Source organism: Hevea brasiliensis, chromosome 10 (genome assembly GCF_030052815.1).
Source record: "Hevea brasiliensis isolate MT/VB/25A 57/8 chromosome 10, ASM3005281v1, whole genome shotgun sequence".
NCBI lineage: Eukaryota > Viridiplantae > Streptophyta > Magnoliopsida > Malpighiales > Euphorbiaceae > Hevea > Hevea brasiliensis.
Window position 1 is genome coordinate 85,821,858 of NC_079502.1, and position 15,815 is coordinate 85,837,672.

Consider the following 15,815-nt stretch of genomic DNA (forward strand, 5'->3'; position numbering starts at 1 on the left):
GTAGACCAGGCAATTTCTTAGGAAAGACATCTGAAAAATCTCTTACCATAGGAATTGATTCTGGTCCACTTCTGTTCTCCACAATCTCTCTAACATGGACTAGAAACCCTCTACATCCTTTTTGGAGCATCTTGCTAGATTGTGTCACAGAGATCATCCCTTTCACTGCTGATGTCTGATCTTTCTGAAAGACTACCTCTAACCTGTCTGGTCCTCTGAACCTTACTACTTTGTTTCCATAGTCTAAGGTGGCATAATTGGTTGAGAGCTAATCCATCCCCTGAATGACATCAAAATTTGTCAATTCTAGAACCACCAAGTCAGCTGGAAAACATTTATCCTCCACCATTAATGGACAGGCGTAACAGATCATCTCTATCACTGAAGGATCACACTTGGGCCCACTGATAAGCAACGGATATTGCAAACTTGAAACTACTAAACCCAATCTCAGAATTATTTTGGGCTTAACAAAAGAATGGGATACATTAGGATCAATCAAAACATGCACATTAAAACTTCCAATGCAAAGGTTACCTGACACCACAGTGTTTGAGGTATTAGCTTCTTGTTGTGTCATGGTAAAGAGCTGTGCCTATGCTATTGAACCCTTTCCTTGAGAGCCTGCTGTAGAGGAAGAAGAACCTCATCCTTTACTTTGTCCCCTTCCTGATGAGGGACCCATAGAAGTCTATCTTACTGTCGATTGAGCCACACTACTTGATCCAGTCTGCTATTATGAGGCCACCCTTTCCATGTTAGGACACTCCTTAAACATGTGCCCTTCTTGACCACATCTGTAACATTGGGAAGTTCTAAACCTACAAACTCCTCGATGAGGCTTCCCACACCTTGCACAATCAGAGGTATTCAAACCCGAAATAGAGCCGCTTCCCATCCCAAGGCTTGACTTGATTTTGTTCCAGAACTTATTTTTCTTTTACTTCTTGCCAAACTTCCCTCCTTTATCCTTCTTAGCTCCGGATGAAGAAATAGTTTGGGTTAAATGATCAAACCTCCCTGCATAAGTAGCCTTAGGAATTGTGAATTACTTGGCTTTTATACTTTTTAACTTCAGACTCCCTTCAATGATAGCCCCAGCTTCCATATTTCTTGTAGCATCTACTATGGAATGGAAGCTATGAGTTTATACAGCCAAAATCAATGAAGAGCATCTAGAGTGCAACCTCTGAGTGTACCTCTTTGCCTTTTTTTTATCTGTATTATACTCTTATCACACAAACTGTAGAAGCTTAATAAACTTAACCATATACTCGTCCACACTCATATCAGCAGTTTGTCTCAACTGTTTAAACTCCACCACATTCAGTTGTCTATAGCTTTCTAGAAAAGCCTAATTTGTAAACTTTGTCACAAATTGAGATTAGGTTATACTATTAATCCTGTCTTCAACATAGGACTTGTACCATTCCTTTGCCTTATTACATTTTAAGGTAAAGTCAGCTATCTAAATGCCCTTACTATCGTTGGCATTTAATTCATCAATTATCATTTTGACTGCTCTAATGAACTCGAAAGGATCATCTACTTCTTATACTTAGGAGCATCCAACTTTAAGTAGTCTATCTCTTTATTTTGACTACTTACCTCGATCTCTCATGTAAGAATTGTTAGAACTATAGGGGGTAGTGGTGGTACTTACTCTCTTGTGACTCCCTCCATGGGATTTTGAGTTCCCATTGTGGTAGAAGAACTTTGGGGGTATTTCTATAAAGGGTACATGGGATATGGGTTATATGGTGGGAAGTAAGGTGGGTAGGGCATAAAAAGAGGATATTAGGGGTAGCCCATAAACCCAGGGTTTCCAAAACTCCCCTATTACAGTATTGATACCCAAACCCATACTCCGATCTTGGCTATGGGGGAAATGCAAACTCTGATTCATCTATTCCTTCCATAAAGCTGTCTGCTCCCATCCTCCCCACACCAGAAGGCTCAAGATTCTCATGCTATTGGGAGAAACTATAAAAACTCCTTTTAACATTTACAGACATTCTAGGTGCCTGTGCGGTCTCCCTGCTAACTTTAAAGGAGCTTCTAGGAACTTTTAAAGATTCTCTCTTTCCACCTCTGCTTGCTTTCTTCCTGATAACAGGGTTGGTGGGTGGTGCTCCCATACCCTCATTCTCAGGTAGAGTGTTAATCAACCTAGTGGACAATATTGAACCTCGTATTTCTAAAAATAAATAAGAAGTGTTGAGCACATAAAAAGTTCATGTGTATTCACATGAACACACAACACATAATCAAACTTAACATTCACATTCATCACATAACAAACAGGGACTCAATCCCTATTGGACATGTATTTCCTTAACTGTGCTGGTCAACAAACTTCCTTTCTATACTTTTACTAGCATCTAGGCTCACTCATCTAACCTAGAGTTTTGATACCATTGTGAAGACCCAAACCAAGAAGCCGTGCTGGTGCTAGGGATTGGGTCAGCTTAAGGCTGCCAGAACCTATAGCAAGCCTAAAACCTGCGAAACATACATACATTCCTACATCTTACCCTCTTAACATACATCAAACCATTACACCTTAGTCCTTTCACCCATACCTAAACATTCATAACATAATAATGGTTCATAATTTGAACCTTAACATACATATGATCCAAAGTGTAATGGTTTAACATGTGTACCCTCACAAGGGTTAACATAACATATACATCATCATACTTAACCAATTATTACATTTTTTTTCCAATTTTCCTTTAATCGCCCGCACAATACTATCCATTCATAAATTACATGTCAATTTATCCATACATCATACATAAAGAAGGGCTAAGACTAACCCTGATGGTCTCTCTTCAAGGAACTTTTTTAGTCCTACAACCTTGCACTTGAGGGTCATGGGAATGGGGTAAGCTTACACAAACTCAATGAGTAAATTAACCATCATTAATTACATTATTCATTCATACATATGCAATGCATCATTTACATGGATTTTCATAACGCAAATATTTCATGTAAGATGGAGATTATCACCAATAACTCCCCAAACTTTCTTTTTAAACATGACTTGTGTCATACACCCAAGGGCAACTTTTCAAATCTCCTTTAAAGGGCAACTGTAACACCCCTATATTCGGTAATGCGTTCTACTGTTTCGGTGACCGGTGTCTATCCGGACAGCTAAAATGCCTAGAATTATACTTAAATGTTAGTGAAGAGAAATAAGATAATGAAATACAATAGAGGAAAATACAAGAAAACAAAGGAAAAATAACAGCAATGAAATGTAATGAGATTAAACGAGCCAAAAACCCTAGCGATGGGTGACCGCACCGGGAAGTTGCGGCGAGGACCGTTGACTAGGCCTGGACCGCGGGGAACCTTGGGAAATATTTTTAAGACTTAAATAAACATTTATTGAGGTATAATTGACTTAGAAAATGTCAAAGAAAATTTAATTAATTAGTGCAAAGAAAAGCAAAAAATCGAGAAACCAACAAAAATCGGTGTTACCGAAAATTTGAAATGCAACCCGAAAAGGGGCATTTTGGTCATTTGACACCTAGAGTTGACTTTTGACCTAAATGTCCATGAAAAATTAGTAGTGTTAAAATTTAATAATTCCACTAAAATTTGAAGTCATATGTGCGGAGTAATTAAGAGAATTAAGGGTAAAACGTGGAATAATTAAAAAATTAGATTATTTAAATGTTAATTATGTTAGTGGAGCACTATGGGCATATAAAATCATTAAGTGGACATGTGTAAAACCCACTTTCATCTTCTTCCTTATCAAATCTTCATCTTGGCCGAATTCTAAGTTTCTCCTAAACCACCATTGACGTCACATGTTCAAGCTTAATTCATCCCTCACCAAGCTAATTTCTTCCTAAGTACCTTCACAAATTCTTGTCTACACACATTGGGTCGCATTTTGGGAGCAGAAAGAAGGAAGTTTGGTGAAGATTTAATAAGCTCCAAAAGGAGGTAAGTGTGCAAACTTCTTCCTTTCTTAATTAAAGTTGGTATTAAGCTTGAGATGAGTATTTTGATGAAAAAATTTTGAAGTTTTGATGAGTTATTGAAGTATACCATTTTGGGCAGCCATGGAAGTGAAAGGTAAGTGATTTGTTCTTATATGAATTTGATGGGTAATGAATTTAATTAGAGTGCTTAAATGTATAAGAGTTTGATTTTTATGTATATGTGTGAATTGTGAATGTAAAGTGAGATCACATATTGAAATTAGGAAGCTTGATGTATATGAGCAATTTGGGCAGCCTTGATGTGCTTAGGAGGGCCTTAAATTCATGTATAATTAATGTTAATTTAAGAGCAATGGATTGTATTTTATGGATTTTGATTAGTTGAATTAGGTTTGGAGAGTTGAATTGTACTTGGACATAGATTAAATTGCTAAATACTTGATCAATTAAATTGTGGCTGGATATTGATTGTATTGAACTATTATTTGACATTTTATTTCATTAAACTGAGTTGTTGCTGGACAAATTACCAAATTGAGTTGTTGTTGGCCATTTGACCAAATTGAAATGTGAATGGTAAACATTAGAAGTGTAAATTCTCAAATGCAGATTTAGGTTAGTAAGGGCAGTATGCAAATTGGGCTATAAGTGAAAAATTGTTACCCCAATTGGTATGAGGTCAATTGGAGGCAAAACTAGACATAAAATAGGCCAACTTTCATGAAGAAAGCAGACCTAAATTCTATCCAGAAAGTGACATGAAAACTAACATAATCTGAATTGGTAACATTACAACCCTGAAATTTGACCAATTGAACAGTATTTACAAAAATGACCATAACTCCTTGTACACAAGTCCAAATGATCTAAAATTTATATCATTGGAAAGCTTAGACATAGGGCTACAATTTTGGTTAAGACCACCAAACCTAGAAATGACCATAAGTAAGTCAAAATGCTTGATCTAAAATTTATATCATTGGAAAGCTTAGACATAGGGCTACAATTTTGGTTAAGACCACCAAACCTAGAAATGACCATAAGTAAGTCAAAATGCTTGCACAAATTCGGGTATAAAACCTGCCAGAATTGGAAATGACCTTAAAATAACCTAAGTTCACAATAAAAAGGCAATTTAATCAGCAATAGTAAAATGACCATAACTTGGTCTAGAAAACTCCAAATGATATGAAATCAGTGTCAAAATGTCACTAAAATATAAACCTACAATATTGCTCTTTTGACCAGGACCCAGAAACAAAGGAAAATAAGTCAATTAGCTAGATCAATGCAGTGCATCAAATCTGAAAATTTGAAATAAAATGCAATAAGCTTTCAAATGAAATTGGTAACATATACCAACAGTTGAGGACTATAAAATGTGACATATTGGTAACATTAAAATTAATTCACCTAGTGTGTATTAAAGGTCAACATTATAGGTTGACTAATAAAATGAATTGAAGTGAATAGTACCAAGAAAATTTAGTTATTGGATTTTATTATTAGAAACAATTTAACTGAGTACTGAAACACTTTAAATTGTGTGTTTCAGTTGAAAATGATATTGAAAAGCAAAAGGAACATTGAGTCAAGGCCTAGAGGCGACTCAAATCAGGTTTGTGCATAATAAACCTAAACCTATTTAAGTATTTCTTATTGAAATTTTGATTTGGTATGCTTTATGAAATCTTTATGTTAATTATGAATTGTGTTGCCACTTTGTGAATGAAAATGTGACTTTGGAAATTAATTGGACTTTTCATGAAATATTTGAATAAATTATTTTGAATTGATTTTGGATTCACACTTAGCACGATAGTACCATATTATTCCTCCTCCATTTATGGGGTTGAGATCGATTATTTTCCTCCCTCTCTGACTTATCAGTTGAGGTCGTAGATAGGATGAGTACTCCTTAGCTAGCTAGCCACCTCCCTCATTGATTTCGATTAGTGAGGTTGTAGATTGCTTTGTCGTGGTGTACAACATGGCATTGATCGAAAATTTTGTGTCATGACCTAAGATGTGTATGGATTGGCAACACTGTATTTATTATATTATTTGACAAAATTGTATTATAAATTTGATTTGAAAATTGTGAAATGGAATTGTGATTTATTTGACTTATGATTTAATTGTGAATGATTTATATTCAGCATTTTAAATTTTTATTGTGCACTACTGAGTAAATTTTACTCAGCGATAACTTATTTTGCTGTCGCAGATAAGCGTAAGGAGAAAGTAGCAGAGTGAGTTGCTATTGAGACAGAGGACTGCATTGACCTTTTTGTATGGGTATTTACTTATACCTTGTAGTTATTTTGATGTAAATATTGTAGTGTCATTTGTACTAATGTAAAGTTGAGTAATTATACAATAAATTGTAATAATATTATTTTAGATTTTCTTTCTGTAAATTAAGACCTGTATATATAAATTAAATATAAAATGCAATATGGATGAATTTATGAAATATTTTGAGATGGAAAATTTGATTTGAATTGTGGACTTTGAATTGAATTGTGTTGAACTGAGTTATATTTGGAGGTTGAGAGTTGTGAAAATAATTATTGGAAGTACCTTTTTACAGGCGTTTGAAGAACTGTTTTTTCAAAATACAGACGACACTTTGCTGAAATTTTTACAAAATTATGGAAAAATAGAAATTGTCAAAAATTCTACCTAACATTTAAACTTCAAATAAAAGTTTTTATTTCCTGTTAAAGGTACTCACCACCTTTAAAAAGAAATAGAATTATTTTAAAATCCCTTGTAGTGTATTTAATGGGTTATCGATTGGCGAAGTACGGTAATTCATTAAGTATACTACGGGATCATGTTATGCCTTATGGAGGGGTAAGGTGTGACAACAACGTCAAGATCTTCCCTTAGGATTTACTTATGGATTCATAACATATGTAACGTTATATAAACATAACATGGGGGGAGTAATGGATCATCCAATATCCATCAATGCACCAACAAAAATTTATACAACTATGTAACGTCTTTGTGTTCTAAATATATACATCCTAAATAAATATGTCATGATACATAAGGATGCTCATTAATTACCTGTAAATAGTTTTTATTTTATTAAGGTTAGAGTTACTCACCTCTTGTATCCTATCAACCTGCTTACTCGAACAAGAGCTATCCTTGGATCCTTATCCTTTCGAGTCTCTCAAGCCCGATCCTATAAAATTGGACCCTAAAGTGTTATACATGGCTCTAAAACTCTGTAGATAAAATAAACATCCTACTCTAGGCCCTTAGGAACAAACATCCTACTCTAGGCCCTTAAGAACCATGAAATTAGATTTTAAAACCTTGGAATCGAAGCAAAAATAAAGTGGGTAGGACCAAGTTCGGCTACCGGAGTCTTGGGTTTCGACTGTCAAACCTTGGAACGTTAGGAGTCCATTTTGGGTAGTAGCTATTGTGGCTACTGAAGTCTGGGACTTTAGTTGCTGAACCTAGAAAATTTCTAGATTTTATGAGAAAATGCAAGCTTCGGCTGCTAAACCTCTAGCTTTTGGCAGCCAAACCTAGGAATTTCCATAATTTTCAAGTCGAAAACCGGTAGATCACTTCTCCCAACAACACCCAAACTCAATTCAAGGTTCCAAAATACAACTCCATCACATATACACATCTCTAGGGCCTAAAAAAACTAGACAACATGCTTAATACCAACATACATTAATCAAAACTTAAAATCCTAGGTTTTCCCTAACCTAACATAGCATAAACTTCCAAAAACTTAACTTCAAACAACTTTTTATGAAATTAAAGTTATAAAAACCTAATTCCTCATCAAGTCTCTTAGATCTACCTGTTAGATTAAGAAGAAATGAAAGTTACCTCTTTTCTTAGAGCTTGGAGGTGAGAGAACCAAAGTCTCAAAGGTTAAATCTACTCTTTCACACTTCCAAATGGAAGAATCCACCTCCAGATCTTGAAAATTTCTAGGAAATCTCTTTAATGAATTCCTTATATGCCCCAGTAGTTGAGAAAGAGAGGAAAGAAGGAAAACCTAAGTGTTTTGCGCAGGAAATGAGCTGAGATCCCTTTTATACCCTTTCTACCAAGGGAATTTCGGATGTCAAAAGTTCAACTATTGACTGTTAGAGTTGATTCATCCCAAATGGACATTTGAACCATAAAAAGAACTTCATCTGTCGAAAGCCTGTCTTTCGACTGCCGAAGTTTCTTCTGCCTAAAACAACTACTTTAAAACTTTTAAAGAACAAAACTCTTAAAATATTTTTTCATTTTTAAATATATTTTTAACATTTTAAAAACACACACATGAATATATTTTCACATCTTACTACCACTCTCTTATCAGTAAAGTTTCAGCCTTCACCAGAATATTCCGTCAAGACCTCTCAATTACCTTGGCTAACGTTATTGCTATTAATTATAAACCAAGTTCAAAGTTGTGCACCCAAATCAACTTTTTGTGAATTGTTTTTATCAATTATCCCCTTTTCTCATATCCCACATAACTAATTGTGGCACTTATCAACAATGAAATAGCTTGCTTTTCCATGTTTCAACTCATGTTAATTCGTACAAAGGCTTTTTCAATATTGAACATATAGGAAGGTAGTGCTTTAGCTAGTTCTATTTTTCTAACACCAATAGGACCCATGAACATAAAGCTAGATATTGGATACCAAGGATTTGAGAGACTAGCACAAGATCTTTGAGTTGCCTTAATTACTAATTTCACTACAGGCTCTTAAACCATATTTATGTAGCTCATCCTTCAATTGTAGAAGCTTCTATTTTTCTAATTATTTAAGCTTCAAAATAGGGATACTAGTCAATTTGCTAGTGACTTCAACAATATTATCTTATATAACTTCTTCTCTTAACATAGACTTTCTAGATCTCATACACTCAGCCAACTTTTTCTTAGTACTTTCAAGTTGGCATTGCAAAAAGTTTAGGCTACCATATTTTAGTTCAACGACACAATTAAGATCATACTCATGCTCAACCTATAAAATCTCAGGATTTACCTTGTCTATTTCTTCCTTAATTAATAGAATGTGAGTCATGATTTGTCTCCTCATGCTTGCATTGCTTTATTAGCACTGCTTGTTTCTTCTTCAACAAGGACTGTTTAGTCTCAAGACGGCTCAATTGATCTTTTAAAGCTCTATTTGAATCATTAATAAGAGATGGCTTCTTCATCTCTAATCTCAATACTGAACAGTTAATTTCTATAAGAGTAATAGGCTTTGAATTGATCTCTATTTTCAGTTTTGTTATTGCTGTTGGAGGAAGTTAGGTAAGTTGGGTTTTATCTAAAGGCTTGGGAGATGGGCCTTCAAAATATTGTGGCCTAGTTTGTTTCTTAGGTAATCTAACCTCGTGGTCCGATAATGGCAATGGATCAAAGGAGCTTGGTTTAAGATTTGGGCTCTTTTTTTTTTTAAGCTGCGTAAGATTCGGGCTTGTTGATGAAGTTGGGCTTGTATCTTTAAAGCCTACCTTTGATCTAAGCCCACTATGCACTAACATCTTCTTCCCTACAAGTTCCATAAACACAAATGGGAAGGAGTCCTTCTTTTGCATAATAAGTTGAAACTCTTGGTTGATCTCTCCCCATTATTCTGTCATGTGATTCACAACTTTGGCATCTTGCAAACGCAACCATGCCATTACATCTCCACCATAATGTTGTAATAGTGCTGGAATGAATTGGTCTCAAGAGAGGTATGGGTTGTGTTGACGAAACCCACACAACCGTTGGAGTAGTGCTCCCTCTATACTGACCATAGCTAATAATATCTTCATATCTTTGCTAGTACCATGCATTCCAAAATATTACTCCACATTATCAGTCCAGCTTTCTGGATTTACATCAACAAATTTTTACATCTCAACTTTTTTGGTTATAATGGAAGTATTGTTGAGTAAAAAGATATGAACTACAGATCTTGCAGATGATGCATCATAGGTAAATGCGGATTATAAATTGGATTGGAGAAGTCGCCATTGCTTTTGCCTTGGATGAATGACATGAGTAGCAATTCTAATTTTTGAAATCGTTGTTCCTACTATAATCTAGGGGTAGTTAGAGCCTCACCAAATTTGCCATGTTCCTGTCCATCTTTTCCATTCTGATTTTAACGATTTAGCATGTTGGACTAATTGGTAGAGTTAGGAACCAAAGACGGAGCAAAATTTGTGAAAGAAGAATAATGATTGTAAATAGAATGGAAATATCTTGTATTTAAATTCAAATATATTACGATGATAATCTTGCAATTGCAACAATCTTTTGACAATTTCTATATTTCTATCTCTAGTACAGAATCTAAATGAAGAAAAGAAAATAAATGAACAAGAGAATAGTCGATGCAATCATCACTAAAATAATTCTCGTATAGAACAATTTCTGCTCCTTTGAGAGAAAATGCCAGTTCTTCAGAGGCACTTTCCCCTCTTCTCTTTTCATCCTATTTATATCCCCTTTGGTAGTTATTCCTCCACATGTTCTAATCCCCTACCATTCTCCCTAATAACTCTAATTTTTCACTCTGAGAAGAAGATCTATCACATCGAATCTCCGCTGTTATTGGTTTCAACTTTTAGGTCAAGAGGGCTAAGGAATTAAGAATTTAGGAAGCAAAGTTATGTTCACCTCCATTTTCATCTACTCATCTCGCACTCTCCTTTTAATCTCAAACCACTATCCTGACACCATTAGTTTCTATTATATTCTCAGTCTTATGTTTCATTTCAGTTGATAAACATTACCCATCTTTCAAAATCAATTTCAAAATCAATTATTTTGGCCTAGCTATTTTTCAATTGAATCCAATTAACAACCATCGATGATAGCAAGGTTTTTATAATGGGTAACATTAATCGTAATTTATTTTAGTTTGATTAGTTTCTGAGTAGGCTTTTTTGAATCCACATTTCCTTTTTATGTTGTATATATAAATCTTTTTGTTTCAATTATATTCAACTCTTATTTAATTTCTTGTTTTTTCACTTATCAATATATATATATATATATATATATATATATATATATATATATATATATATATATATATATATATATATATTCTTTTTTGTTATTTATTAGTATGTCTCTCTCTCTTTTATATTATTTTCTGTCAATTATTGTATACTTCACTTTAAAGGAAATGAAAATTATGAATTAATTAAATTTTAAAATAGATTACCCTAAAAAAATTGAGAGGCAAATTTAAACTTTAATTCAATACAAAATCATGAGTCAGTAATATTAAATGATATAATCTATATTTCTCCTTGAATGGGAATGTCTTATAAATAAAATAAAGAAAATTTCTGACAGTCATTTTTAATTTTTTTAATGTCTTTTTAATTATTTAAATTAAAAAGAAAATTGTATAATCAAACAAACTTGTAATTAATTAAGCAATAAACCCATGATTAAACATAAAATCTAGGGCCACAATAAATATTAGAGCAACCAAGTTGTTGAGAGACAAACAAGTTAGGTATTCTATTTTAACGTTATTTTTAAATTAAAAAACTTTTAATTAAAGGGGCATCACAACGAAGCTTCGAATTTGAAAATTTTTTAACGTCTATAATATCCACCTTACTTATTACCAGCTTTTTGACAACTGGTTCCCGCAGCGAAAGGGCTCCGGTCGGTGGTCCACGCTCCACATAATGGACAATGACAATCCACCAGCCAGCGCGTGCGTACGCTGTTAATTATCAAATATAATATTAAAATCAACAATTTTTTATTGTAATTATTTTTTTTAATATAAAAATAATTTATATTTACAATATAAAGAATCAAATGTCTTCACGTTCAAGTGTGATACATTAATAAATAAATAAATAAAAATAAAAAAAGAGATTGAATGATATTAAAGATTTAATAAATTTTAAATATTAATATATATCTATATATAATAGAATTGAATGGTATAAAAATACTTATATAATTGACTACAATTTATTTGTGATTAAAATTGAGTCATTGTCGTTATGATAAAAAAAAATAATAAGAATCCAAAACTAAATAGTTCATATGGCATAATTTATTATTATAATTATTATTAATGTTATTTAACTACAACTAAAATTTAAATAAGAACCAACCAAAAAAAATTTTAATTTGTAATTTCATAAATTCTAAAATTATTTTAATACTATTCCAATAATATTCATGTTACAAGCATAAGGTCTATTTAATATTACTGTTAAAACTGTTATTGGGAAAATCACTTTTTTAGATATACTAATTAGATAGAGAGTATTAAAAAATAATTTAAAATTAAATTTAATAAATTTTAGTTATAAAAATTTTAAAATAATAAAATAATATTTTTTAAACTACTTTTTCAATAATATTTAAAATAATAATTTTATTAATAAAAGTAATTTTGAATCCCCAAACATAATACCAAATAAATATATAATTTATGTGATTAGAGCTAAAAACTAGTTATGAATGGGATACAAATTATAATATTTTATTAAATATATTATTTAAAATATATTTAATTATTATGCTATCAAAAATCCAAATTAAATGCCATTAAGAATTAAATTAAAATTCAAAATAAATGGATAAAAATTGTTTAATATGATTAGAAACTAATAAGTTTTCTATTGGTATTCTAATAAAATAATATTATAGATTTATTTTTCACACCATACTAAATTTATCTCTTCAATTTGATTAAAAAAAGATCATCTATATATGTTGAAATTAAAGATTTAAGAAACAATTTTTTTAATTTACTCTCAAAATTTAAGAAATGGAGAGTAAATTTCCTACTATTTTACAAAAGGAGAGGAATGCAGCGCGAGAGTGATTGTACGCGCACGTTGAGAGCGTGGCAAAATTATGTCCTTGTTTCCACGCGTCTTCTCGCCAATCAAACCCAGCTAACACAACTCATGCAACCAACAAACGGACGACCCCAACTTTAGAGGAGCCAGCTCCTCTTACCATCTCCACCGTTGATCCCCTAGTCAACTTTACTACCCTCTGATTTTCTTCTGATTTGTGTGCTGTGATCTTCGTTAAAACGTGCCAGCTACTTTCCCTTCAATCATTTTGATCAATTATTAAAGCTTGAAACCCTAAATTTTGCATGCAAAATTATTCGAAACCCTCACTTTTAATTGTATTTTATTTAATATCGAAATTTTATGAAAGACCGAACTTTATAAAAATATAATGAAAAGTAAAAGTTTTTACAAGTATTTTTGTGTTCATCGATTATAGAAATTTAATAATTATATTTTTATAAAATTTAAGTGTTAAATGAGAAAATATTAATTAACCTTTTTAAGTAAATATCAAGATGAAAAATACTTTCAACATTATTTTTATTCTACTTGCCCATACAAAGTGTATTAGGCCAGATCAATGAAGAAGAATTACATCCTTTTAAGGGTTAAATATTAACTCATCCCTCCAAAACTGTAAGATTTGAATTCAAATTCCAATGAAATCAATTACACAAAGGATTGAAATCATTCTATTATTATTAAATTAGAATTTATTGATAATTGGTAAAAATGGGTTTTGAGTTTAGGGATTTATTTGCCCCCAGAACATACAAAATATTAATTATCTTAATAAACCATTTTTTAGTTGCTAATCAAAATATTTAAGACCATTTTACAGTATTAGTGTTGCAATTAACAGCTGGCAGCATTTGCAAGCGTCCATGGTTAATAAAGTATGATTGAAGGTGGTGGATAGAATAATAGACATCCTCTATATATATATATGTTTATAAAAGTTAAAAAATAATTAATTGTTTTGAAATTAAAATGTAATTTTCTTTCCTCGTCATTTTCTTGCTTGCACCCTAAGCACAACAAAGAGAAATGATATGTTAATATTGAGGGCAATATAATTTAGAAGAACATAAATATCATGTCTGTTTAATTGGGGGCCACCACTGTTTTCAATTTGAATTAGAGGAAACTCCTGCCTAGACCTCGATCTATCATAGATTAAAGTTTATGGATTCAAAATATGGTTGACTGGATTTGGGTAAGATAAATCCTTGATGGATGGAAAGGCCTATATAAGAAATAGAACTCCGTTTATAAGAAAAGAAAAGAATCCATTATTGTTTGCAGGGAAGTTCCTAGTAACTTCTACTTGGTAGCTGCTCACTGGTGTAATTTGTGTTCTGATACTATAAATTGCCTTGCTTCCTTTCACAAACACAACCCTTTTGTCTCTGTTCCTTCCATTCCTTGGTTTTTCCCTGGAAATTACCATCTGTTACTTTCTGTCAAGCTCTTAAAACTTGCTTGCATTGGAAGTACTTTTGATTCTGTAATTGCAACAGAAGTCTCTTTTAGATCCTTTTTTTTTCATAATACCAAAAAATGGGGGTTGGAGGTACTTTTGAGTATTTATCTGATTTGGTGGGAAGTAGTGGCCATAAACACAAGAAGAAGAAGCAATTACAGACTGTAGAGCTCAAGGTCAGAATGGACTGTGATGGCTGTGAGCTCAAGGTCAAGAATGCCCTTTCTTCATTAAGTGGTAATTAGTTGCTTCTTTTTTACCCCTTTCTTTCCTGCTATTCTTGAGTCTTGTGTGTTATATTTGAGGCTAAAAGAAAAAATTTGTGGTAATTTTTCATATTTTTGCAGGAGTTAAAAAGGTAGAGATAAACAGGAAACAACAGAAGGTTACTGTAACTGGGTATGTCGATTCAAACAAGGTATTGAAGAAGGCCAAATCAACAGGAAAAAAGGCTGAGATTTGGCCTTATGTTCCTTACAATTTAGTGGCACAGCCTTACGTTGCTAAGGCTTATGACAAGAAGGCACCTCCAGGCTATGTCAGGAATGTAGAAAGCACTGCAACTACGGGCACTGTAACCAGATATGAGGACCCTTACATCTCCATGTTCAGTGATGACAACCCAAATGCCTGCTCTATCATGTAATGCACTCTGAACAAAATAGTACAATTTCTGTCTATTTATCTGCCTACTCTTCTCATGAGTCTACCAGGACACCATTGTAAAATTCCCATGTATTTTTTTTTCTTTTTCATTTTGTTTGGGATTTTAATATTATATTTCATGAATGTAACCAGTGAGCAGAATGGTGAGCTCATGAATGTTTTCTTGCTTTGCTCTCTGGTCTGGACCTGTTCTGGTTTTACCCATTTTGGTCTTTTTGAATGGTCCCAATCAGTATTCTGTAATTTTGCTGGGAGTGGTTTCTGGTGGACCAAATGCCAAATTTTTTTAAATTTGGGTTCAGGTATTCGATAGTGAAATCTAAATCCCGTGTTATGACTTATGAGGCTCCTATATTTAGTTGCATAATTTGTTTTATTTTCCTCTTAAATTTTGGCTTGGTCACAGCTGTAGTCCTATAGAAAAAGAGTGCATGCTGGATGCAGGACTAGGTGACAAGAGGGATTAGATATTTATAGTTAGGTTGAAAACGCAAGAAAATACGGGACGTCACTTGTCAGGCTCAAAGGGGAAATTCTTGGTTCATCATAGACACAATACACAAAGCTGTTGGCTGAAATTGCAAGAATGCTTGCCCCTGAGAATTGGCAAACGGTATTGGCGCTAACGTTTGAGGTCTTAAGATTTCAAATCCATGGCTTCAATAAAGGAGCAAGAGGTAAAGCTAAGAAATTCCCAACAAAAGCATGGCCTTCTTTTTATTTTTTTTTTTTTTTTTTTTTTTTTTTTTTTTTTCACAAGAACCAACCAAACGCGAGAAAAGAATCTTTCTTTTCTCTTTTCTTCAAATTTTCACTGATCCAAAGGAAGCGTAAAGACATTCATGCAATATCCAGAATTC

General features: G+C 32.9%; 1 protein-coding gene across 1 annotated transcript; it reads left to right on the forward strand.

Annotated features, from left to right (window-relative positions):
- The first annotated feature begins 13,911 nt into the window (after window positions 1-13,911).
- Window positions 13,912-15,296, forward strand: LOC110642982 (heavy metal-associated isoprenylated plant protein 23). The gene is made up of 2 exons (XM_021795195.2): window positions 13,912-14,526; window positions 14,637-15,296. The coding sequence occupies exons 1-2, from the start codon at window positions 14,367-14,369 to the stop codon at window positions 14,933-14,935; spliced, it is 459 nt and encodes a 152-aa protein (XP_021650887.1). The 5' UTR covers window positions 13,912-14,366; the 3' UTR covers window positions 14,936-15,296.
- The last annotated feature ends 519 nt before the right edge of the window (window positions 15,297-15,815 follow it).